This window comes from Plecotus auritus (genome assembly GCF_963455305.1).
Source record: "Plecotus auritus genome assembly, chromosome: 12".
Classification (NCBI taxonomy): Eukaryota; Metazoa; Chordata; class Mammalia; order Chiroptera; family Vespertilionidae; genus Plecotus; species Plecotus auritus.
Window position 1 is genome coordinate 31,609,825 of NC_137778.1, and position 26,669 is coordinate 31,636,493.

General features: G+C 43.3%; 2 protein-coding genes across 4 annotated transcripts in view; one reads left to right on the top strand and one right to left on the bottom strand.

Moving 5' to 3' along the window:
- Window positions 1-520: 520 nt before the first annotated feature.
- VPS72 (vacuolar protein sorting 72 homolog) lies at window positions 521-10,646 on the bottom strand. Its single transcript, XM_080648949.1, has 6 exons — window positions 10,459-10,646; window positions 5,390-5,542; window positions 5,100-5,214; window positions 4,516-4,692; window positions 1,530-1,674; window positions 521-1,213 (listed from the first exon to the last, which is right to left on the bottom strand). The coding sequence occupies exons 1-6, from the start codon at window positions 10,573-10,575 to the stop codon at window positions 733-735; spliced, it is 1,188 nt and encodes a 395-aa protein (XP_080505075.1). The 5' UTR covers window positions 10,576-10,646; the 3' UTR covers window positions 521-732.
- A 3,924-nt stretch (window positions 10,647-14,570) lies between these two features.
- PIP5K1A (phosphatidylinositol-4-phosphate 5-kinase type 1 alpha) overlaps window positions 14,571-26,669 on the top strand; it is a 41,315-nt gene continuing 29,216 nt past the window's right edge. The window contains exon 1 of one of the 3 annotated variants that reach the window (XM_080649489.1): window positions 14,571-15,123. In XM_080649489.1, the coding sequence (XP_080505615.1) occupies window positions 15,045-15,123 (79 nt within the window). In that variant the 5' untranslated portion in view covers window positions 14,571-15,044. The remainder of the gene's footprint in view (window positions 15,124-26,669) is intronic. The other 2 variants (XR_013959515.1, XM_080649490.1) reach the window with 2 other exon arrangements.

Here is a 26,669-nt window from a genome sequence, read left to right on the forward strand (position 1 = left end):
GGCAGCTCATTGCCCTGGCCAGTGTGGCTCAGTTGGTTGGTTGTCATCCTGTGCACTGAGGAGTTGCCAGTTAGATTCTTGGTTAGGGCACATGTCGGGGTTTCAGGCTCAATCCCCAGTAGGGGGTGTGCTGGAGGCAGTTGATTGATGTTCTGGTCTCACATCGATGTTTCTCCCTTTCTCTATCTCTAAAAATCCTATATAATAAAAGCCAAATATGCAAATCAACCAGATAGCGGAACAACTGGTCGTTATGATGCACACTGACCACCAGGGGGCAGATGCTCAATGCAGGAGCTGCCCCCAGCCCGCAGGCCCCAAGCCAGCCAAGGCAGGTGCCTGTGGCCACCCCCGCCCCATTGGCCCTGATCAACGGCCAGGCCTAGGGACCCCCGTGCACGAATTTTGTGCACCAGGCCTCTAGTCAATCAATAAAAGGGCAGCTCATAATAAATTCTGTTAAACAAATATAAAGACCCATATATACGCAGACATTCACAAATACTTCTTGCTCCCAACCCTAGATTAGAGATCAAAGGGATCTATTTTATTAGATTAAAACAACAACAACACACAAAACCAGTAGGAACTAGGGAAAAAAATGGTGAAAGAGATATAGAAAAGGGCTGGGCAAAGATTAGAGATGATAAAGAGAGAAACAGGGAAACCAGGGGGGAACACTGAGAGCCCAAGTCAGGGCCAGAAAGAGGTTTTCAAGGACTAAACATCTCTTCATTTGATGACGATTTTCTGGCGCAAGGCTCGAGGCCCAGAGCCAGGGAGGGGCTCAGGAGGTGGTGGGCCAGGGCCCAGGGCTGAGGCAGTGGGTGGCAGTCCGTGGGCAGTGATGTACTTCTTGTAGGCCTCACGGATAATCTTGAAAGCTCGTGCAGTGGCGTAGGGTATGTCTGTAACAGGGTCCCGGTATAGGGCTGGGCGATGGGTCACTGGGCATACCTCCCGAACAGGGACCTTTGGGGGCCGCACTTGGGGAAACCATTCCTCAAATGTTGCATCATCACTGAAAGTAATGAAGGTACGTGAGCAGCGAGGAGGAGGAGGGATGACGGGTCTAGTTGTGGTTCCAGTCCCTGTTCCAGTCCCGGTTCCAGTCCCGGTTCCAGTCTCGGTTCCAGTCCCAGTCTCGATTCCAGTCCCGATTCCAGTCCCAGCCTGGGGAGTCGATGCAGAAGCCGTGGGAGCAGGATCAAGTCTGAGGGAAAAGACAGAGATAAACACAAAGCTGAAAGAGATCAGAGAGTTGAGGAAAGAGGAGGCAGAGTGATGGCAACATTCTGAGAGTATTAAGTGGCAGATGGGAAAAGAAAGCTGGGCTGGATGGGAAAACAGAAGAGAGGAAGAAAAGAGAGGCTAAAGGGAAAGAAAGAGGAGCGGAAGGGAAGAGGAATCTGAAAGATACCCAAGCGTCTGTGAGAGCTGTGGGAGGAAAGTAAGTGAAATGGGGCTGAGAGAATACAGCTTAAAGAAGGGAGAAACACCTCTTTCTTTCCCCCCTGAGAGTGACTCACCCTTCCACGTCGACATTCTCTTCCTTAGGGCCCGGCTCCCCCAGCAGCGGCACTGTCACTGAATGGTAGGTGATTACAGGCCCAGGGCACTTCCGCTTCTTATGAACCTGCTTCTTTTTGTCAGCCTCAAGTCGCTCATATGTCTCTTTGGGGTACAAAAAGGAATGAGAGGATGGTCAGTTCCCCCTCTTCCCACGCCCCAGTTCTGCCCTACAAGCTCTCAATTATCTTTGTGGCTGTCCAGTCACTGCCTAACCAGCAATTACGGAAGTCCTCTAAGCCCTCTAGCATCTCCCATCTTACAAGTTTTCTGCTTGCCCCTCGTGACATCCTATTTGCTCACCATTTCTCAAGTCCACTTGGCTCCTCACCCACTCAGAACTGTAGGACTTCAGAGTTGGAAGGAACCCTTTGAGGAGCCTGCTCAATTCCCCAAATACTCCCCACATTTGCCCTGTCAACTCGCTCCCATCCATGGCAGCACATTACATCTTTAGGCATCTCTAGGCAGTACACAGTTCTCTCCTATTCTGAATTGAAATACACTTTCTGATGATACTTTTACCTTTTAAGACCATACAGGATGGAAGTCTAATCAGTCTTCCACATACAGTCCTTTCAATAGTGTCCATGTGTTTCCAGGCTGATCGCAACGCCCATCCCATTGACCCATTCCTCATAGAACACGGCTTTGAGTCACTCCCTCCTTGTGCCAACCTGGAGCCTAGGACACTCTTCTATTACTGTACTTATCACAGTCTATGGCAGAGGTTGCAAGCTGGCAGCCCACTTAAGTATTTTGTTTGATCTGTATTGTCTTTTAAAGAAAAATTTGAATTAGTTACTGACATTTAAAAATTAGACAATTACATTTAAATAGAGACTCTGGTCTCTCTTAAAAAAGAAGAAGAGCCGAAACCGGTTTGGCTCAGTGGATAGAGCGTCGGCCTGCGGACTGAAGGGTCCCGGGTTCGATTCCGGTCAAGGGCATGTACCTTGGTTGCGGTCACATCCCCAGTGGGAGGTGTGCAGGAGGCAGCTGATCGATGTTTCTCTCTCATCGATGTTTCTAGCTTTCTATCCCTCTCCTTTCCTCTCTGTAAAATATCAATAAAATATATTTAAAAAAAAAAAAAAAAAAAAAAAAAAAAAAAAAAAGAAGAAGAAAACCTGGCAACCATGGGTCTGCATTTTCACACGTAGCTGAGCTGAATAATTGCCCTTCCTTTCAGGCACATCTCTCTATACACCAGTCCCCTGGCCGGACCCTGTGACAGTGCTCCATGGCAGCTCACTGTTAGTATATATGTCTTCTTCTTAAGGGCAGTGACTGTGGCTCATATTACCTACAAAATATCAGGTCACGCAGCATTCCACACTTCACAGGCACTCGGTAAATATTTGTTGTTGCATAGAGAGATCAAAATATACCTGGTCCCTGTCCTCTGAAATAACTCCAAAATTCTGCTTCCTTGTTAAACGTGGGGACTGTGAACACAATCCTCTGGATAAAAATCTAACCAGAAGAGTCCTCAAGAAACCGCTCAAGTACTTTAACCTCTTGCGTCCTTAAATTCTAGTTGATAATATTGTTTTCTTTCCCTTGAGCCAACCTTCCAACCCTTCTCTCGAACACTTCCCTGTATTTTTTGGAACTCCTGCTCTATAACCAGCCAACTCATCTATAACTGCCCTCATTCAACTTGCCTGACTGGAAACCTGTCACCCACTGAGGCCACCACTCTCCCTGCAGCCCTCTGGTAGAGGTGGCTCATTCTCTCGCATCGCACGCAGACACCCTACTGAGCCCCACACTGTAGCTTTCAGGTCACTATTCCTCTGCCCACCTGCACACTTGCTTTTCTTTTGAGACCTTTGCCCACAATCTAGTTTATCTTCTCTCCTTCTTCATCACGGTCACGCCCTCACTCATGGAAGACTTCGGCAATGGTTTCTACTCTTCATCTCCACCCCAACTCCTATCATCTCAAGTCGCCTTAGTAACTTCAAAGTGCACACAGACCCTTCAACACCATATCTCCAGTTGCTTTACCACATCTCTCAACCTTCCTGTCCATGGCATGTTAGTTACTCCATTCCACTATAGCTACAGCCTAGAGTCCCAGGGGTGGGCAAACTTTTTGACTCGAGGGCCACAATGGGTTCTTAAACTGGACTGGAGGGCTGGAACAAAAGCATGGATGGAGTGTTTGTGTGAACTAATATAAATTCAAAGTAAAGGAGCGGAGGGGAGAGCAAGAGAACCGGATAGAACAGCCGGATCCGGCCCGCGGGCCGTAGTTTGCCCACGGCTGGCCTAGACTTTGTCATTGCCTGAAACTGCCCCAGCTCTGAAATATTCAAAATCACATACATCCAGGCTCTGACCACAACATCCTATCCTTCAGGTCTGTTTGCTCCACTACCCCAGAGATAGCTCTGTTCTACTTCAGTATCTGTCATACATGCCTATCTCCTCATTCTATCAGCTCCTTCCAGCCTTCACTTTCCTTCTTAAATCGAGCTCAGGTTCCTCTATCATTTCAGTCATTCTCTTCTCAACTGAGGAGATTTTTTAAATTTTCTTACTTTAGAGCATTTTATCTCATGAACTGACTGATTCTACTGAATTTCTAATTCTCCTGATTAAACTAGTTATTACAACCCTATTTTGTGAACAAAGAAAGCAAGATTCATACAGATTGAGTAATCTGCTTACAGTCTTATACAAGTGAACAGCAGAACTAGGATTTGACTCCGTTCTATACAACTCTTACTTTACACCAAAGTACTTCAATAATACTTGCTCCTCAGAGCTTTCGTTACTGCCTAGTTCTCTGCTCCTAATCATTTACTATCCCCATTTTTTCCTTCAGATTCCCTTGTTCCAAATCTCCATCTTTCCAGTTCTTTGGGTCCTCCAGGTCTTAACTTTTCCCATGCTCCTCAGCCCTTGTACCCACTGTTTGCAAAACCACACACTAACCCAGTGAACGTAAGTTGAGCTCTTCTGTGATCTTGGCCTCCCTGAGCAGCTCCTCCTGGGTCAGTGGCCGCTCACAGTGGGGTCCCTTTCGCCGCCGTGACTGGCCCTGCCTTTCCTGTACTCGCAGAAATGTTTGTCGTGTGTGTTCAGCTGTAGACTGACGCATGGACTTCCGACCTGGGAAGGAAGTCAGAGAGAAATCTTTGAATTCATGTCCACCTCCTTTATTATTTCTTTTAATTTTAAAACTTTTTACTTGAAAATAATTTCAATCTTACAAAAAAAGTTGCAAGAATAGTACAAAGAACACCCATTTATCCTTTACTCAGATCACCTACTATTAACATTTTGCCCCATTTGCATTCTGTATGTGTGCTTGTATTTTATTATTTCTGAATAATCAGAGTTAAGTTGCACACATCATGGCTCTCCATGTCTAAATACTTCAATGTATATTTCCTAAGAACAAGGACTTTCCTTACATAACCATAGTACAGTTATCAACTTCAGGAAATTTGACACCGATTCAATACTTTTAGCAGCATATTCCAGTTTTGTCAATTGACCCAAACATCCTCACTCACTGTCAGAGCCATCATCCTGTAGTTCTAGTGGTAGCAGTGTCTTCTCTTCTCGGGTCTTCTGAGAGCTACCAGCTGTGGTACTGACCTTTCGAGGCCTCAAGCTCTTGAGAGGTTCCTGGGGACAGATTGGAATCAGACACCAAGGAACACAGAGATAAGGAGAAAGAAGATGAGAAACATATGAGAAAACTAGCACTGTAGGAAACGGGGCTGGTATGAGGAGCACAGGGACCTGATGAGGGGAGAATAGGAATTAAGGAAGTCCAAGAAAACCAGGACTTCCCCTGCACCTTATAGGCTTTGGTGACTATTCGGCGCTTCCTTCTGGGCTCTTCTGCTTCTCCATCACTGGATGGTTCATCTCCTTCGTCGATGTCGAAGTCAGAGTCCACCTCATCCTCTGTGTCTGACTGGTCCCCTTGATACTCATCATCTCCCGATTCCTGAGGACATAGGGAGATGAGGTTCTTGCTGGCAAGAGTCATTAATGCCCCTCCAAGAAGAACAGAATCTTTTTGCTTTCTTGATAAGAGCTGCCCTCTCCTTCCCTACCCAGGCATTCACTTTTCTCAGGCAAGAAACCTTCCTAGCTGATGGCCCTTAGCTCCAGCACCACCCTTTCCAACATTAATTCACTGCCCTTTACCTGTAGCACACCATGTTAAGTGCTGGGGTATAAAAGGATATGTTTTGGTCCCTACCTTCAGGGGTCTTACAGTCTAGTAGATGGCAGGACATAATTATAAAAGGAAGTTATAATATGAGGCAACATATAAAGTACCAGATGGTAATAAAATGTTACAGGTGTTCAGAGGAAGCAACACGTGCTATGGACTGGTGGCCTGGAAAGGTTTAAATGTCAGTCTTTATTCCTTTAGCCCTTTAGACCAGGGGTTGGCAAAGTTTTCCTGTAAAGGACCAGATTAAAATAGGTAATGTGTCAGATCCAGTGATTTGTAGTTTGCAGAATCCTGCTTTAGATTGTAGAGAATGAAGAGAACTTGAGCCACGATTTAAAATACTGGTAGTAGCCGGAACCGGTTTGGCTCAGTGGATGGGGCGTCGGCCTGCGGACTGAAGGGTCCCGGGTTCGATTCCGGTCAAGGGCATGTGCCTTGGCTGCGGGCACATCCCCAGTGGGAGGTGTGCACGAGGCAGCTGATCGATGTTTCTATCTCGTCGATGTTTCTAGCTCTCTATCCCTCTCCCTTCCTCTCTGTAAAATATCAATAAAATATATTTAAAAAAATAAAAATAAAAATAAAATAAAATAAAATAAAATACTGGTAGTATTGCCTGGCTAGTGTGGTTCAGTGGTTGAGCATCAACCCATGAACCAGGAGATCATGGTTCAATTCCCAGTCAGAGCACATGCCCAGGTTGCGGGCTTGATTCCCAGTAGGGGGTATGCAGAAGGCAGTCAATCAATGAGTCTCTGTCATCACTGATGTTTCTCTCTCTCTCTCTACATCTCCCTCTCAAATCAATAAAAAATTATTTTAAAAATCTATATATATAAAAGGCTAATATGCAAAGTGTCCCCTCGGGAGTTCGAATGCTTGCTATGATGTGCGCTGACCACCAGGGGGCGGCACGGAATGAAGAAAGGCCCCAGCAGCTGGAAGGTCCCAATTGACCCTGATTGCTGGCCAGGCCTAGGGACCCTATCCGTGCACGAATTTCATGCACCAGGCCTCTAATAAATAAATAAACAAAACAAAATACTGGTAGTATTTATACAGCCAAGAGGAAAGAGGGCATAGTGGATAGATAAACTAGCAAGAACAAAATAGAACTGTGTATAGTAGCGGTCGCCAACCACAGACCACTGGTAGTCCATGAGGTCCGAAAGGTTGGTGACCACTGGCGTATAGCATATTTATAGAATAAGGATCTAAACCTAAGTAAAACAGAAGCTTTATCTCTGGCAAGAAATCTTCGACTGCCTTTGGCTCCAGCACACCCTCCTTTCAACATCAATTGAGACTGTAAGATTTGAAAAGGTTATACTCAGTCTATAGAGAAATTTAAATGTCAGCAATAAGCAACAAAACCAGCCACAGCTGACCTCAGACCCAGCTGCACTAGATAATGACCCCAGCCCTGGTGCTAGCCAATTAATCACTGGAGACAACCCTGAAAGGGCACACCGGGAAGCTATGGAATATTCTACTGATATCTTCCCCTGGGACTTGCCCTAAAAAACTCCACCTTAAAGCCCTTAGGACGCAGGACCCAGTGCACTTCCCTTCCCCAGAGCACACCCCTGCTGTTCCCGTCCCCCACCCTCCCTTCAGTAGTTACCATTAGCCTCCTCACTCCCAAGCTCCAAGGACCCTTCCTTTACCTCCATAACTTGTTTCCTAATCCCATTTCTTTTAGGAACTGCTTCTACCTCTGTGATTTTCCAAATAAATGTTCTCTTATAAGATAAATAAATAATAAATGTCAGGTTAATAAGGTTATAGCTTTAATTTGCAGGTCAGTGCTCAGTCCTCTCCTTACTTGTCCCAGCATTGACAATCATTATTGAAGTAAACTAAGTTACTGAGAAATGTCTCATTCCTCAGGTGTGTTCGGATAGAAAACCAGTTGGATATTACTACTATGTACTGCAGCGAGCCATTGAAGATTTGATGAAAGAGGAAAATTGTGTACAAGGGGTATCATAGAACGCTCTGGAGGAGATTAGACGGGCTGGAGTAGAGAACATGGAGTTCAGCCTAAACCTGAGGTGATGCAGATTAGGGCTAGGCTGGCAGCCACATTGGAAAAGGGAAAAAAACACTGGGGGCAAAGGAGTTGACTGGGTGGGCACTGCACCTCAAACATGTGACGCTGTCTTCAATCAGTGATGCAGGCTGCCAAAATAAGCAAATAAGACAGTTGACACTCCAAGCCTTCCAGAGTTCTATCCTGCACTGATGACCATCATTTCCTCCCAAATGATGTTTGTGAAAGACAGCCTGGGAACACATTAATCCCCTCAGCTCTAACCTGGTATTAGTCATATCACCAGAGGGCTGTAGTTCTACTACACATTAGGTTAGTGCCCAGTCAAAATGCTTTCAGCCTCGGCTGGTGTGGCTCAGTTAGTTAGAGCATTCTCTGGAGCATAGAAGAGTCAGGGGTTTGATTCCCAGTTAGGGCACATACCCAGATTGCAGGATCGATCCGAGTCAGGTGCGTATGGAAGGCAACCGATCAATGTGTGTGTTTTTTTCTCTCTCTCTCCTCCCCCGCCCCCTCTTCTCCTATCCTTTCCTCTCTCTCTAGAATCAATGAAAAATATGTCCTCAGGTAGGGATAAGAAAAGAAAGCTACCGATTCACTACCATTTCTTTGGCTTTTTTGTTGTTAATCCTCACCCGAAGATGTTTCTTACATTGATTTTCAGAGAGAGGTGAAGGGAGCAAGATGAAGGGGTGGGGTGGGGGAACATCGATGTGAGAGACACACATCAACTGGTTACCTCCCACACAGCCCTGGCCTTCGATGTGCGGGCCGATGCTCTAACCACTGATCTACACCAGCCAGGGCCCTTTGGCTTTTATTGAGGGTCATTAATAGACATGACTAGATAAGAGAATGTTTTTACATCACATACCAAACACCTGTCACTTTATATATCTTATATAAGGAGATTCTCTCTAGGATTGAATGCTAACCCAATTTTGTCTCTCAAAAAATTACATGCTTCTTTCTTACTAAAAAAAGAAATTCAGAATTTCACTGCCAGGAAGCGCACAGCTAAATTTAATATTAATTGCTATTACCATTTCAGCAGAGGCTCCTGGTACAATTACTTCTGATCTCTCTATTTTTACTGTTCTTACTTTTTGTTTATATCATAAGCCTCTTTAAATCCTTTTTGGAAGCATGATGGGTACATATTAAATAACGACTCATAAAATGACAGGAATAGGATAATGGCTTTTGGAAGAGGGATGAGAAAGTTCTATTTTAAACTAGCTGGTTAGGGCTGTATAACTAATGACTTCCGATCAGTCACCAAGTCCTGTGGATTCTACTGCCTTAATTTCTCTTGAACCTTCCTGTCCATGTTTCTCTACGCCTAATGCCCTCCTCAAAACATTCTCTTCATTCCAGTGATCTTCCTAAAGTACAAATGTGATCACCTTTCCATCCTCTGGGTGAAGAGCAAAACTCCTTAACCCTAAAATAGCTCACAAGGCCAACATGTTCTGGCCCATGCCTACCACCTCCATCCTTACCAATCTTTATTCTCCTTCAGGTCTGGAGAATGAGATGTGCAGGCTGAGGACCAGGACCTCAGTGCCTTTACACATTCTGCCCTGCCCGCTCCATGGACTAACTTTTTTCCTACCCCAGTTCCCAGTCCTATTGCTCTTTACCCAGCCAAGGCCCATGTTTCATACTGTCTGTCCTCAGCTTAAACATCACCTCCCCCAGAGATACCCATCCTGACCAACTCTGGCTCCTGTGCGTTACTATAGCACCCTGTGCTTACCACTTATTTTACTCCTTATCACACAATATTTTAACTGTTAATCCAGCTCGTTCCTCAATGGGATCTGAAATGTATAAGGAAGAAGCAGTGTATTCATTTTTAAAATTTTTACTTTTTTAAATCCTCACCTGAGAATATGTTTATTGATTTTAGAGAGAGAGGAAGGGAGAAAAAGAGAGAAACATTAATGTGAGAGAGTAACATGGATTGGTACCTCCTGGGATGCAACCCCACAATCTTTTGGTGTGCAGGATGACACTCCAACTAAGCCACCCAGCCAGGGCAAAGCAGTATTTTTAATAGTATTTTCCTAGAGCCTGTCACAGTGCATGGCTTGCTCTAGGTGCTCCACATACTTAAAGAATGGACAGATTCAATCAATACAAATTTAACAAATGCCTACCCAAATATAAACAAGCAAACCAAATCTAATTACAGTGAAATGTTCTATGAAGGAAATAAATGAGGACACTTTTTAGGACAGTCAAGCAAGAGTTATCTAAGGAGAAGTTTACATTGAGATTTTAAAGCTGAAAAGGGAATAGGCTAAGCCCTTCTATTTAAGGGAGTGGGCCAACGAGTATATATTACGTGACTACCACGTGCGTGTTAGACGCCAGAAGTAAAATGCAACTAGCCATTTAGTAGGTTTCCATCATGCTCTGGGGTGCCCAGAGAGCTTCTCTATTCCTGCCGCGTCCAGGGCTATCTCTCTTTTAAGACCCCGCCACCTCTGACTCGCCCACCCCGTCTCAAGTATCAACCGCCAGGGCTCCTCTCTATTCCCCGCCCCCTTCTTTGTCCGAGGTTTCTCCCTTAGGACTCCCCTTAGCTTTCTCCCTCCCTCTTCCTGGGCCCAGGTCTTGCCTCCGTGAAACCCCCATAAGTCGTCTGGTAGAACTCATCTTCCTCCTCTGCTTCCAGAAGCCCGGAAAGCCGGTTTCCCGCGGTCTTCCGTGGGGCCCGGCCCCCAGCCAAACTCATACCGCCCACCGAGACTGCGCCGCCATCAACGGCCCTCACCCAGCACGGGGAGCTCGGCGCTCGACACCACCGCCTGCAGGCGGAAGCCGGTCGTCTCCAGGCAGAAGCAGCAGAGCATCGAGGGGCTCTGGTCCCGCCCCCTAGGCCGGCTTTGCTCTTCAGCCCCGCCCACTCCTGCGCGGATACCAGCCTCAGGCTCCCAGCCCTAACTCGTGCACACCTGGGTTGTGGAATAATTCCACACGCTGCTCTACTACCTTAAGTCCAGAATTTAGGACTACAAATTTTCGTTTAGAAGAGGCCAGTCTCCCTCTGCTCCAGTCTGTTTTTCACTCTGCTACCGATAGGAATCTTTCTAAAAACCCAGACTTTTCCACTCTTCTGCTTAAAAAATCTTTAATGGCTTCCTATCATTTGCAGGATAAAGTCCAAAATCCTTGAGGTAGAATAGTGGTGTTGGTTAAGGGCAGGCATAGAGACAGCTAGACCTGAGTTGGAGTTTGAACTTAGAGATTCTAGCTGTGTGATTTTGGACAAGTTGCTTTACCTCTCTGAATCTGTTTTCTCTTCTGAAGGTTGTTGAGAAGATTAAGAGATATAATCCTTAAAAAAAACACACAAAACGCTTCATATTTAAAAGTAAAGACATGGAGAAAGGAAAAAAAAAGATATAATCCTTATAAACTGCTTCACATTGTATTGAGTACACACATAGATATTTAATAGGTGATTACTACTATTAACTTGGCACTCAACAACCTTCATAGTTTAGCCTCTCCCTGCCTTTTTTTTTTTTTTTAATATATTTTATTGACTTTTTTACAGAGAGGAAGGGAGAGGGATAGAGAGCCAGAAACATCGATGAGAGAGAAACATCGATCAGCTGCCTCCCGCACACCCCCAACTGGGGATGTGCCCGCAACCAAGGTACATGCCCTTGACCAGAACTGAACCCGGGACCCTCCAGTCCGCAAGTCGAGGCTCCATCCACTGAGCCAAACCGGTCAGGGCTCTCCCTGCCTTTTTAGCCTCACCTATGCCACATCACTCTATTCTAGTATCCCTTCCCTAACACCCAATTTTCTGTCATGCTTCCATGCTGTTCCTTCTCCTGAGAACCCCTTTCCTTTCTTATCTACCTGGCAAAATTGTAATTCCGTAGGACAATGAAGTCTTCCTGCACACCCATTCTTCTCTTCCCGCACAACCATTCGGTTCTTCTTTTCATAGTCATGGAAATCACGCCTCCTTGACTCTCTAGAATAGTTCCAATCTGAAATAGTCTGTGGTATTGTCAAGCCTCTATGTTAATGTTTATTCCAATTAAAAAATATTTTATTGGTTTTTAGAGAGAGAGGAAGGGAGAAGGAGAGAGAGAAAGAAACACCCATGTGAGAGTGGAAAATCAATCGGCCACCTCCTGCATGCCCCCGTGGGAGATCAAGCCCGAAACTGGGGTTGTGCCCCTACCAGGAATTGAACTGGCAACCTTTCCATGCACGAACTACACCCAGCCAACTGAGCCACAGTGGCCAGTATTCTTCCCATTTTTTAATTCAGAAAATATGGTTGTCAAACCATAGCACTTGTACATACTCTATGATGACACCTATTACATTTTCTTCTAATGATTTATATGTCTGTCTTTCTCATTAGTCTGTGGTCTTTTTGAGGGCAGGGACTTTATCTGTGTATACCAAGAACTCTCATAGTGTGTGGGACATTGTTGGGGCTAAATAATGTTAATTCAGTGAATGAATTGAGTGACTAATTTAATGATTAGGTACCCATTCTCTTATTTTGCCTCTTTGTTCATCTTGGAAGCCCTTAGCCCCTCCATTCTGACCTTAGGAACTATTTTAAGACATGAAGTTCACTTTAATAAGACTGTGTGTGTGTCCCTATTTTGAGATAACTGGATTGTCCCCTTTTCCAAAGTCTATGTTGGTGAACTCCCTTTTCCATTTCCTTGGAGTCACCAAGCCAACATGTCCTGCTCTGCCCCTACGTCCACACCCTGTGACATCACGAGGTTCTGCTATGCCAGGAATGTTACTGGGCAAGAGTGGCTCCATGACTCAGAGCACATCAGCAATTGAGTGGGAGTGGGAGCAGAGACAAGGTTTAGGGAAAAAAGATGGGAGGCACCACTAGCCCAATTTTTTGAATTTTTACCTTTATCCATTCATGTACTCAGGAAGCATTTACTCTGTGCCAGGCACTATTCTAGATCCTTGAGATATAAAAATGGATAAGATGTAATTTTTCCCCTATGTTTTCACAGTCTTATGAGGGAGACAAGTAAACACACTGACATAATACAAGTAGCCATTTTTGGTCCATAAAAGAGAAACCAGTACCTGAAAGAAGCTGCAAAATACGGATCTCTTCCTTTGGGATGATTCATACATCAAATCCCAGGGAGAAACCCCCGTTTGACCTACTGCCATAGTGAGTCCATTATTGGTCCATTTCCAGTTTTTAAATCAGAAACAACTTTACCTCTACAGCTGATTTCTTTCTTTCTTTTAAAAAATTTATTGATTTTAGAGAGAGAGAGAGAAGAAGGGGGAGAGAGAGAAACATCGATCTGTTACACCTATTTGTGCATTCATTGGTTGATTCTTGTATGTATTCGGTCAGGTGATGAAACCCCAAACCTAGGCGCATCAGGATTTGCTCTAACCAACTGAGCTACCCAGCCAGGACTCTACAGCTAATTTCTAAAATCACTCAGGAAATGGTAGCAACTCCATGCCTTTTATGGAAACAAAAGTAATTTTTCAAAAAATATTTATTGAATATCTATGAGCCAAATCGTATGCTAGACAGTGTGGGCCCACCTTTCTAGTTTTTGTACTATTTAGTTTGGTGGTGGAGCGGGGTGTTGGTATAAGCAATCATAAAATACTTCAATGCTACACAATTCCATTGATATGGAGTTACAAATGCAATCTGATCATTGGAAGTTTGTCTACCCTTCACTACCCAAAGGAGGATGAATAATCCAGCAGGTGGCAGCAGGGAAACAATTATTATAGATCTTAATGAGGGAAAGGTAGAAGGCAGTAGTCAGTGTCTAGGGCTATTTTCTGGCCAGTGAGGTCCTAGGTTCCTTTTTGAGGACCCAGAAAGAATCGGGTAGAGAATAACCAGGCCATTTTGGGGCTACTGAACCTAGGATTTTTTCCATTCCTCTTCACTTATTCATTCCACAAATAATTGTTGAGATCCTACTATGTACAGAGTCACATCACCTGAGTAGCTTGAGGATACACGAGTGAACCAAACACAGTGGTTGCTCTCCAGGAGTTTAGTCTCCTCAGAGTAAGAGGTCTTCAGAGTTCACAACCTCCAGGGTACTTTGTTAAAAATGAGCAGAGTTAGTACGAAGACTAGGCTAGAATGAAGACTAAATGGAGAGCTTCTATGTGTCTCCATGCCCTTTGGAGTATAGATAACAGAGGCTGAGGGCTTGGATCACGGGAAGACTATAATATGGTTTGATCACCTTCCTTTTTGACAGGTCTTCATTCACTTATAAAATATTTCCTGAACTCTGTCACTGTGCCCAGCCTTTGGCTTGAGGCAAAGTGTAGATCTGTTTCAAATGTCATTCGGAGGAAGACAAGACAAATATGCACGTTAAACTAAATAGTAAACAAGGCAGTAGAGCCGGAAAGATACTTGGTGGCATGTGATGTTTTGTGAATTTGACTGCTTAAAGTCTCTTACTTGACACTAGCGAGTCTATCGGGCATTCTTCCCTAAGCTGTAAAATGGAGAGGACCCGTCGAAACAACTCCTAATGAGCGTAGGCAACACAACCCAGTTCTTTAAAAGAGCCGAGCTAAATTGACCCCACCGAGCCACCATAGGGCCTGTCTGCCGCGGCGTGGAGTCGTTAGGCCGTGAGAGATCTGCATCATGTGACCAGTAATAGCCTCCCGATTGGCTTTGCTCCTCTCTGGGCTACCCCCACCTCCATTGAGTGGGATGGAACAAGAGGTTGGGCGCATGCGCAGTGCCTGGATTTCGCTGGCTGCCGGGAGTGGAACGGTGGGGTTGGGCGATAAACAGGCTGTGGCTAGGAGTAGGGGGAGGGGGCGTTCGCTCTGCCGGGACTTCTCACGCCCCCTTATTGCTTTAGGTGTGGTTTGGTGCGGACGCGGGGTCCCGGCAGCCAGCTGGAGCCTATTCCCTTGTGAAAGGGAAAAGCAGCTCCCGCGGAAAGCGGTTAAAAATTGCAGAGAGGGTACGAGACGTGGATTGTCCCCATGCCAGCCAAGTGGTGCGGCCCTGAGCTGGTCCCGGAGCCTGCCCGACGTGTCTGAGAAAGGCCTCGGAGGGGGCGGGAAGGTGGCTGTCGGAACGCAGTTTTTGTGAAAAGACGGGAAGATTCGACTCGGAGAAGAGGAAGAGCCGGATTGAAAGGGAGTGAGGCCGCTGAGGGGGAGGGGGCTGCCAAGATGGCGTCGGCCCCTGGGCCGTCGGCGGTCGGGTTTTCATCCATGGATCCCGGGGTTCCTTCCTGCACCTCGTCCTCAGGTAATCAGGGCGGGGCGTGGACGGGGGGCTGATGGCGGCTGTGCGGTGGGAGCAAGAGCGAGACCTGGGAGGGCACCTGTAGCTGGGGATGTCTGAAGAGTTGCCGGTAAGGAAAACAGGGTTCTAAATAGGCTTTCTGAGTGGGCAGGGGATTCTGAGGAAAAGATGGATTTAATTGAGGAAAGGGAAGCTATCAAAAACGTTGTCTGTCTTGGAGGAGACCGAGTTGAGGACTTGAAAGAAATAGGATCAGGAGGGGTGGAGATGGACAGTGGGGATAGGAAGGGAACAGCAGGGAAATCGAAGGGAGTAGAGAAAAGTAAAGTAAATGGAGGCCTTACAAATAGGAATTACTTAGTGTGAGAGGCAGCTAGAATCCAAGTTGGTTCTGGAGTTAATTGAAAATGTAGAAAAGCCTTGGAATTGAAGAGTGATGGGGTGCTTTCGATAGCTGGGGAGTTGAGGGAATTGGGAGTTTTTTTGGGGGTGGGAGTTGATGGAAACGTCTTTTTCCTTGGAGACTCCCCCTAATGCGTCATTCCTTCTCACTTCGTGCCTCCGCCCTCTCCTCCTCCTTCCCTCCCCTTCCCCTCCCCCTCACCTCCCCCTCCGCCTCTCCTCTCCCCTTCCCCTCTCCCCTTCCCCTTCCCCGCGTGCGCTCGCACAGACGTATTTTATCAAACATCCTCCCTTGATGACTCCTATCTCTAGACTGACCAACTTTGGGAAGGGATGGGCAGTATTGAAGGAAGACTGAAGAATGTGGAAAATTAGGGTTAAAATACCCCAAAAACTGATGGAGAAGGTGGAATGATGACGTCTGGAGTTGCAGTAGAGGCTGAGAGGGGTGATGTTGGTAATTAGCGGGGAGGCTCTGAGTGCTGGGGGGAACATTGCATAATAGGAGATGGACTAGAAGAATGCTTAGGTGGTATCAGGAAAGTGGCACTTGGAGAATAGAGCCAGGCACTATAGCTCAAAACAGTTAGCATCGATTGCAGATTGAGGGAAGTCTGAGGATCAAGAACAGCGACAGATTGTGTGTGGGAGGGAAAATGCGTGGTGTTGTAATGTGTCTGGGGGGAGTTTGAGTCAGAAACTGTTCTAGAGCTTCCATCAGAAACGTCTGGTGTTCCATAGTGACTGTTGCCTCCACACTGAACAGGATGGGCTGCCAGATGTTGGATGCTTTACTTGAGATGCTGACATTTCCTTAGACCTGAGATCGAATTCTTTTCATTTTGCATTGACTAAGTAGAGGGTTCCACCTTTCATATTACAGCTCAGTTGAGTTAATACTGGTCACAAATATCTTCTTCATAAGCTGAAGTTTTATTTATGCACATCTATTTTTAGTTTCTTAAGAGGTAATTTTTGCCTTTCTTGTAAAAGCATTAGAGAGCCAAAACAACTCATGTTGCATCTAAGTATGAAGAAGAATAAAGTAAAAATGACAAGTTTTTTTGTTTTGTTTTTAAATATAGTAGGCCCTTAATTTAAAACCTCTTTTCCCCCTCCAATCCAAGAAAGAATAGTCATGTGTGGTCCTTAAACTTAACTATTTAGTCAGGTATTTTCTTTTTTAGAAACCGGGTTAAATCTTTTTTTTTTTTTTTTTAAACTAGGTTAATCTTAAAAGCCATGTGTTTATATCCCAAAATTTGACTCAGCCTCCAGCTCATGGAAGTATTGGCCAAGTGGACAGATTTAGGAGTAAAAGGAAGTATTTCTTTGTCTCTTACTGACACATCTTCTTCCTCTTCCATCTCTACAACTTCAGATAGTCCTGTCTTTTTTATTTATTGTTTATTTACTTATTAATTGACTTTAGAGAGAGTGAGGAAGGGAGAAAGAGAAAAATACCAATTTGTTGGTTCACTTATTTATACATTCATTGGTTGATTCGTGTGTGTACCCTGACCATGAATCAAACCCAAAACCTTGGCGTATCAGGATGGCACTCTACCTGGCCAGGGCAGTCCTGTCTTTTTTAGATGTCACTATTTGGTATTTTTTGCCAGATCCCAAGGTTTTCAGTTAGTAATTCAGATCATATAAATGTTTTTTCCTATTGTGCTTTCAGCAGAAAGTCAAATACTAGTTTTCAGAACCTTGACTACTATGTTGATATATATATTTTTTAAATATATTTTATTGATATTTCACAGAGAGGAAGGGAGAGGGATAGAGAGCTAGAAACATCAATGAGAGAGAAACATCGATCAGCTGCCTCCTACACACCTCCCACTGGGGATGTGCCCACAACCAAGGTACATGCCCTTGACCGGAATCGAACCCGGGACCTTTCAGTCCGCAGGCCGACGCTCTATCCACTGAGCCAAACCGGTTTCGGCTACTATGTTGATATTTGAAGTCAAGGTGTAAAAATGTCCAAAATAAATAACTTTAGAGTCCTTTTTTGTACTTTTGTTTTTTACACCCACCTTCTCTGCTTCTTTGGCAAATATTGATACAGTTGGATTAAGAAATTAAGAAAAATTCTGTTTATAAACATTCTTGAAAACATTATGGGTTATTGTGCGCAAATTCGCAATGTTGACTTTTTGTTCTGCAACGTTGCCTTTTGTGTATCTGCATTTTCACTTGGGTTTTGGCTTAGTAAATTTAATGTAATACAAGATTTCATTTCAAGGATATGTTTTTGAAAAGTATAGGATGTTTGATTCTGATGCAAAAGAGGCTATTTTGTGATTAGAGGAGAGTGGTGCTCTGGATGGTACCTGGAGAAATAATAGGACATTGGCAGAAATAAGTGATGGTTTATGATTTCCTAAATTGTTAAAAGCTAGAAATTAAAAAAAAAAGCTAGGAATTCAAAGAAAGGATGTGTGTGTTTTAACCATCCTAAAAACCAATTTGTTTTTCTACATGCTTAGTTGAATTCACTTAAATTTTGGTGAAACTCTGAATTCTAAAACTAAAAGTAAGATTGCTTGGGCAGTGTTGAAAATGGATACAAAATAAGGATGTCAGGATTCAGGGCAGAATGACTGATGTTTTAAATAAGTCACTTATAACCTTTGGAGGCTCAAAATCTGTTGGCATTCAAATTAGGAAGGACAGGTGATTTAAAACAGTTGTTCCCTGCCAGTATTAACCCCTGTCTTGATTATTTTGCCGTTAAGTCAGAGCTGGTCTTTTATGCTGATGACAAGTGAAATGCCTAGGGTAGAGCAAACCATATGCTCTGAGCGAGGTTTGACATCTTTTCCCATTGGAGTAATTACCATGTTTGGATTTTGGGGGAAGCCGTTATAAATGAATATCTGCTTGCAGTAGCCATCATCGTATTCTTGCTCTTAAACTTTGATTGTTAATAAAAGGTGATGCAGTTTGCCATCTAGTCTCAGCTGTTTGGTGAGTAAAGGAAATTTATTCCTTCTCTTCCTTTGTCCCCATACTCATTATTTGGACAGTGGCGGCACCACTTAAAAAATAAAATCAGCCTTGATAAAGTGCTGTTGACAGTTTGACCATCTAATTTGACTAGTCCATCAAAAACTTGAAATTCAGCCACTGAGTCCCTTTTTTACCGCCATGAAGGCAGTAAAGTATTTCTGTTTTTGAGAAATGAAGTCAGTGGAGGAGTTAGAAAGTAAAGTTAGAATGCTAAGGTGTACACTGCTCCCCTGAAATAAGAGCTGTGTGATAAAGTCACGTGACTCTCCAAGAAAAATAACTTGAAACCTTAGAAGATCATGAACTTCTAACTCCTTTTGCTTCACACCAGAACATTTCTGAAATTATCATCCTCATGATATGATTTTATCATAAGCACAATGATTTGGAGGTAACTTTACAGCTTCTTTCCTGACTTTTTCTTAACTACTGAGGGAAACCTCAGAGGACACAGGATTGAAGCATTTTTCCTTAGGATCTTGATTCTGGTGAGTTTGTTCTTCCTAAGCAGGGCCCCACCAGTAAATTATGCTGTAATCTGATAACTCCAAATGGTAGGGATTTTTGTTGAGGGTTTTTTGTCTGTTTTCTTTGTATACAGTGTAAGCTGTTTGTAGGCTGATCCCTTTCCCTTCAGTTCTTCTGTACTGGTGAAAAGTAATGATCTTAAACCAGTTTACAGGAGTGAGTACACTGAAATTTGGGAATGTAAAGATAGAACAGACTGTCATGTGGTCAGAATATCTCTTAACTTCTATTTGGTTGATATTTTATAAGGAGGAAGAGATTTTTCTGTTTGCTTTCTTTTTAGGGGGTTTTGACTACCCCATCCCCTCCTTTTTTCTTTTGTCCCCTTGGTAGATTCTGACATCAGAATGTCATTGTATTGTGTCTTTTTTTTTTTTTTTTTTTAATCCTCACCCAAGAACATATTCATTGATTTTTAGAGAGGACGAAGTGAGAGAGAGAGAAACATTGGTGTGAGATGTTGCCTCCCCCATGCACCCCAACTGGGCCAGGGATCTGGGTGGAGGATTTAGCCTTCAACCTCAGCATGTGCCCTGACGCTGGAATTGAACCTGCAACATTTTGGTTTATGTGACATAGATGAGCCACATGGCCAAGGCGGAATGTCATTGCTTTTTTTTTTTTTTTTTTTTTTAATATATTTTATTGATTTTTTACAGAGAGGAAGGAAGAGGGATAGAGAGTTAGAAACATCGATGAGAGAGAAACATCGATCAGCTGCCTCCTGCACACCCCCTACTGGGGATGTGCCCGCAACCAAGTTACGTGCCCTTGACCGGAATCGAACCTGGGACCTTTCAGTCCACAGGCCGACGCTCTATCCACTGAGCCAAACCGGTTCTGGCGGAATGTCATTGCTTTTGATCAGTCATTTATTTCTGCCATGGTTGCTTAAGCTTTTGAATATCAAAATAGTATGTTTGCTTGTTACTTTCTGTGTGCTGTTCTGGGTTGATATAAAATTCTTCTGATTAATAACTTTGCTCAGATATGTGCTAGCTACTAGCTATTACATAAAGCCTGTTTTTCTTTGATGATATAATGGAAGTTATAGCCTGTGAAGTGAACAACAGAGATAACATTAGGCCAAAGACGGAACTGGAGAGAAGGAAGGTGGTTATTTTATCATTTTTTGTATATTTCCTAAGATTTGGGGATATTCTTACTTGACATAAAGAAAGCAACAAGACCAAAGTTGTCATTTTCTTTTTACTGGACATATTTTCTTTTCTTTTTTTAATGTATTTTATTGATTTTTTACAGAGAGGAAGGGAGAGGGATAGAGAGTTAGAAACATCGATGAGAGAGAAACATCGATCAGCTGCCTCCTGCACACCTCCCTCTGGGGATGTGCCCACAACCAAGGTACATGCCCTTGACCGGAATCGAACCTGGGACCTTTCAGTCCACAGGACGATGCTCTATCCACTGAGCCAAACCGGTTAGGGCTGGACATATTTTCTTGATCAAGGATAAAAGTATACTTCAGGAAGTATGCTATTTTCTGATAGCCTGGCAGAGGACTCTCTGTTTCTCTCTGTTCCAAACATCAGCCAAACATTCAGTCTCAGAGAGAGGACTGATGGTGTTTCCTAAAGGAAACCCCTTCCTAGCCCATTTCCCCTATTGCACTTCATTTCTCCACTCTTTACTGTGAAAAGAGCATTGTTTAGTTTCTACATATGTGTTGATCCTGTTTTGTTCATATCTCCTATGAGCTTCTTATTTTAAAAAATATATATATTTTTTTATTGATTTCAGAGAGGAAAGGAGAGGGAGGGAGAGAGAGAAACATCAATTATGAGAGAGAATCATTGATCGGCTGCCTGCTGCACGCCCCACACTGGGGATCGAGCCTGCAACCTGGGCATGTGCCCTTGACTGGAATCGAACCTGGGACCCTTCAGTCCACAGGTCGACACTGTATCCACTGAGCCAAACCGGGCAGGGCCTTATTGTTTCTTTTAACTCTTTTCTGGTGACGTGAACTTTTTTCTCAACCCCTCCATCTTTTTAAACTTTTTCTTCAATCATTTTTCTTCTGTGAAACTTCACTTTGTTCATTTGTGATGGCTATATACAATATGTATTAATTGATAAACATCTGATTCTTGGAAAGTCTCCTTATTGCTGGAGTCTGAGGAAGATTTTGGCAAAAAGAGAGGAAGGCAGGTTCCTAGTAGATTAGTTCAATACTTTATTATTTGCCTTATATTTTTCTTTTTCTTTTTTTTTTTTTAAATCCTCACCTGAGGATATTTTTTACTTTTTAAAAAATATATTGTTATTGATTTCAGAGAAGAAGGGAGGAGAGATAGAAACATCAATGATGAGAGAAAATCATTGACCAGCTGCCTCCTGCACACCCCACATTGGGGATCAAGCCCGCAACCTGGGCATGTGCCCTGATTGGGAATCGAACTGTGACCTCCTGGGTCATAAGTCGACACTCAACCACTGAGCCCTGCCCGGGCAGGGATCAGACACTCGACCCTTCTCAACCCTGCGGTGTGCAGACAGACGCTATAAATACTGAGCCACACTGTCCAGGGCAATATGGAATTAATCCAGAATAAACACTGCCCCAAAGGTTCAGTGATGTTGACTAGGCTAAAGGAAGGTAAGTACGAGAAGTTGGGAGAGAATGGGAAGAGGTTTTTTTGTTTGTTTATTTTTTAGGATATACATATAATTAACTAGAGTAGGATGTATTAGCTTACCTGTGCACATGTACATTCCAATTCAGCAAGACTTTTTTTTTTCAAAATAGAGCCAGGTTTGGAAATAGAATTAGGAGGTGGCAGTCTGACAGCAATCTGAGATACCTCTCTGTCATAGGTGGCCTATCCAGGAGACTCTGGTCTTTTTTTAAAAAAATATATTTTATTGATTTTTTTACAGAGAGGAAGGGAGAGGGATAGAGAGTTAGAAACATCGATGAGAGAGAAACATCGATCAGCTGCCTCCTGCACACTCCCTACTGGGGATGTGCCCGCAACCAAGGTACATGCCCTTGACCGGAATTGAACCTGGGACCCTTGAGTCCGCAGGCTGACGCTCTATCCACTGAGCCAAACCGGTTAGGGTGAGACTTTGGTCTTTTAAAGAAGGACTTGGATTTTTTTTTCATATTTTCAGCCAAAATTTGTGCCAAGAGATACATTTTGAGACCTGAGAGCCATATAATTTGCCTTGTGGAAGGAGAAGCAAAAATTTTTTATTAGAGGAAAACAGGTATTATAATGTAACCTCATTTTTTCAATGAGAAAACTAAAGTTCAGAGGATTGTTACTCATTGCAAAGATCTTGCATTAAGGCTGTATTAGTAAATTTGTGGCTCATTCCTCACTACTTAGTTGGTTCTTTTTTTTTTTTAAAATATATTTTATTGATTTTTTACAGAGAGGAAGAGAGAGGGATAGAGAGTTAGAAACATCGATGAGAGAGAAACATCAACCAGCTGCCTCCTGCTCACCCCCTACTGGGGATGTGCCCGCAACCAAGGTACATGCCCTTGACTGGAATCAAACCTGGGACCTTTCAGTCCGCAGGCCGACGCTCTATCCACTGAGCCAAACCTGTCAGGGCTTAGTTGGTTCTTATACAAGGTGACTCCAGGACTGGTAGATCGAACTGCTTTCCAGCTTTTAGTTTCTAGGAACATCCTTGCCTTTCTGACTTTTTCCTAGAAGATCCTTAGGAAAAATTGACATTTGCTAGGAAGCAAAATTTACTTTTCTCTGAGATGTGGCTTGGTTTCTTTTTTTTATATATATTTTTATTGATTTCAGAGAGGAAGGGAGAAGGAGAGAGAGACAGAAACATCAATGATGAGGCCGAGACCGGTTTAGTTCAGTGGATAGAGCGTCGGCCTGCGGACTGAAAGGTCCCGGGTTCGATTCCGGTCAGGGGCATGTACCTTGGTTGCGGGCACATCCTCAGTGGGAGGTGTGCAGGAGGCAGCTGATCGATGTTTCTCTCTCATCGATGTTTCTAGCTCTCTATCCCTCTCCCTTCCTCTCTGTGAAATATCAATAAAATATATTTAAAAAAAAAAAAAAAGAAACATCAATGATGAGAAAGAATCACTGATTGGCTGACTCCCGCACGCCCCCTACAGGGATCGAGCCCACCACCTAGGCATGTGCTCTTGACTGGAATCGAACCCAGGACCCTTCAGTCCACAGGTCAACGCTCTATCCACTGAGCCAAACGGGCCAGGGCAGTGTGGCTTGGCTTCTTTTTTAAAAAATATATTTTATTGATATTTTACAGAGAGGAAGGGAGAGGGACAGAGAGCCAGAAACATTGATGAGAGAGAAACATCGATCAGCCGCCTCCTGCACACCCCCCACTGGGGATGTGCCCGCAACCAAGGTACATGCCCTTGACCGGAATCGAACCTGGGACCCTTCAGTCCGTAGGCCAACGCTCTATGCACTGAGCCAAACCGGTTAGGGCATGGCTTGGCTTCTTAATTGGCTTGGTTCAGTCCTTATTGAGGGTATAATAATAGTACTTTTTTAAAAAACATTATCTCTTATAGTTGTGTGCTCAGCAATACTTCTCATGAGGCAGGCTGACATTTTAGACGATTTCTCAGTATTTTAATTTGCAGAATACATTGTGTCTCCCACTTGCTAGACTATACAGTAGTTAAAATGACTTTCAGTATTTCAAGTTAAGAGGACCAGAGAGATTGCTTCAGGTAGTCCAGCAAACAAGTTGGATGATTGTGTGTGTGTCTCTCAATCTTAGCAACCAAGACATCCCCTAAGAGTTAAAATTTTGCTTCTGAAAAGCCTGCTTGTCTTTTTGTGATCTATGTAGAAATTATTGACATATTTATGTAGTAGTATTGGTAGGTCATTGAGTTGGGTGTCTGAGACTGCTTCTCTATGACCTGTGCAGGCACAATTCCAGTTGTCTGAGGAATGCACATCCGGCCAGCCTGTAGTGTCCCCAATTTATATGTGTACTTTAAACACTGAAGTCAGTCACGTACTGCCTCTTAGTTTCTCATCTGGTGGATGATGTCATCTCATCTCTGACGGAAATATTTCTGCTCTGAAAGTGCTGGGAGAGGCTCTGGTATTAAGGCCAACTCTGTTTTGTTCCACACACTGGGTGGGGGACTCTCTTTTTGGAGCTATTTACTATCTGAAAATACCTTTGTTTCAATGATCTCTCATTCCCAACTTATTCTTCCCTCTGAAGTTTGCCTTTTTCACATTTTGCAGAATCATATTGATGGTTTTTCTCTTCCTCTACATTTTGGATCTTAGTCTCCAGTGGTTTAGTATTAGCAAGCAAATTTATGGAGAGCCACAGTGATGTTTTAACTAGTTACTAGAAACCAGGCCCTCCAGTACCTTTTCACCATAAACACAATTTAGGGTTAGGCCAAGGACCAACATGGAGTGTTTCCTTAAGACTAGTCCAGGGTTACTCAGAAAAATTTTCTGAAATAATGTGATGATTCACCTTTGTATTTTAGCAAGAATTTATTGGTTTCCACTTTGGCACTTGACTGGTCCAGCTATTTTGAAATTATTTTAGCAACATTAAAGATTTCATAATTTAAAGGCTAGGTCTTTGATATTTTTTAAGTCTTATCATCAGGAGTTGAAATCAGGTATCCCTGTTTTATAGGAGAAATTATATCCTGAAGGATATAAAAAATAAACCTCAGAAGGAACCTCATATATGCTGATATGGGTTTGTTTCAGGTTGAATAGGCATCTAAAAGTAATATGTAGTGGAGAAGGTGAGTATATAGGAGTCATGCTTTTTTTTTTTTTTTTTTTTTAAATATATTTTATTGATATTTTACAGAGAGGAAGGGAGAGGGATAGAGAGCTAGAAACATCGATGAGAGAGAAACATCGATCAGCTGCCTCCTGCACACCCCCCACTGGGGATGTGCCCGCAACCACAGTACATGCCCTTGACCGGAATCGAACCTGGGACCCTTGAGTCCGCAGGCCGACGCTCTATCCACTGAGCCAAACCGGTTTCGGCAGGAGTCATGCTTTTTTAAAAATCCTCCACCCAAGGATATGTTCATTGATCTTTAGAGAAGGGAGAAGAGGAGAGAGGGAGGGAGGGGGTAGAAAGAGAAAGAAACATCAAACATTAGTCAGTTTCCTCCCATATGCTCCCCAACTGGGGATCAAACCCACAACCTAGGTATATACCCTGACTGCGAGTCAAACCTGCAATCTTTGAGTGTATTGGGACACGGAACCACCTGAGCTGTACCAGCAGGGCTAGGAGTCATGCTTTTAAGTAAAATAATTTAAAAAAAAATTTTTTTTTTTCTAAAACATTTATTGTTCTTTTAAATAAAACATTTTTTAAAAAGAAGTCATGCTTATTTGTAGCTTGGGATTGTTAGCAGCATTTGAGGTATTTCTCTTCACATTTTCCTTCTAGTCTGTCTCTGCAGCAGTATAATGTAATTGTAATGAGCTTGAGTTAATGTGTCGGTCAGGGAGTGATGTGAGTCTGTATGTGCGGGACTGTTGAGTTGTGAGTTACTGGGGAAAATGGGTGATGAAGTAAAGAGAATTATAATAAAGCCACCTGTATAGAAAATTTATATAGATGAGAAAATTTAAATTTACAAAATTAACCTAACCCCACTATCCAAGGTAGTCATATTTTAACATTTTGGTATATGCTCTTCTGGACCTTTTTTATGTCTGTAAGTACATGTGAATTTATAGATAAATATGTTTTCAAAATATGGTACTATATAATTTTTTTTTTTTTACCTTTTCCAACAACTTACTATGACATCCTATCTATAAGTATACAATAAAATAATGGTTATATACTATTCCATTTTATGATTTTACCACTATTTATATCACGAATCCCCTGTTGTTCATTTAGAGTCTTTCCAATTATGGTATCTTTCCAATTATAGTTATTTTTATACAGTGCTGCATTAGATATCTTTGTATATCCATCTTTGTCCACTTGACTGTTTCCTTATGATAAATTCCCACTTCTAGGTCAATTTATACATTTTTGTTTTTAAGACTATTTGCCTAGATATTGACAGATTGCCCTCTAAGAATGAAAGGAAAATCCTCAAGTAAAATGTATGCATATTCTTTTGTTGTTATTGTTTCACGAGTGGATACTTTTTCCATTGATTTCTAGAGAAAGAGGAAAGGAGGTGGGAGGGATGAAGGGAGGGAGGGAGAGAGAGATAGAGAGAGAGATATCTAAGTGAGAGAGACATATCGATTGGTTGCCTCCTGCCCGTGCCCCTACGAGGGCTGGGGAACCTGTAGTGAGGTACGCACCCTTGACTGGTACTTGAACCTGTGACCCTTTGTTTGGAGGGCTGACGCTCTAACCACTGAGCAAAAACAGCTAGGGCTACTATATTTTTTTTTTTTTAATATTTTTATTGATTTTTTACAGAGATGAAAGGAGAGGGATAGAGAGTCAGAAACAACGATGAGAGAGAAACATTGATAAGCTGCCTCTTGCACACCCCCTACTGAGGATGTGCCCGCAACCAAGGTACATGCCCTTGACCGGAATCGAACCTGGGACCCTTCAGTCCGCAGGCCGACGCTCTA

Bases quoted from the DNA above. Each gene is read 5' to 3' on its own strand.
- VPS72 (XM_080648949.1), bottom strand. From the start codon at position 10,575: ATGAGTTTGGCTGGGGGCCGGGCCCCACGGAAGACCGCGGGAAACCGG. The intron at 5,215-5,389 runs GTGCAGGGGAAG...ATCTGTCCCCAG, and splicing joins TAGTCACCAAAGCCTATAAG to GAACCTCTCAAGAGCTTGAG. The intron at 4,693-5,099 runs GTGAGTGAGGAT...CTTCCTTCCCAG, and splicing joins ACAGGATGATGGCTCTGACA to GTCGGAAGTCCATGCGTCAG.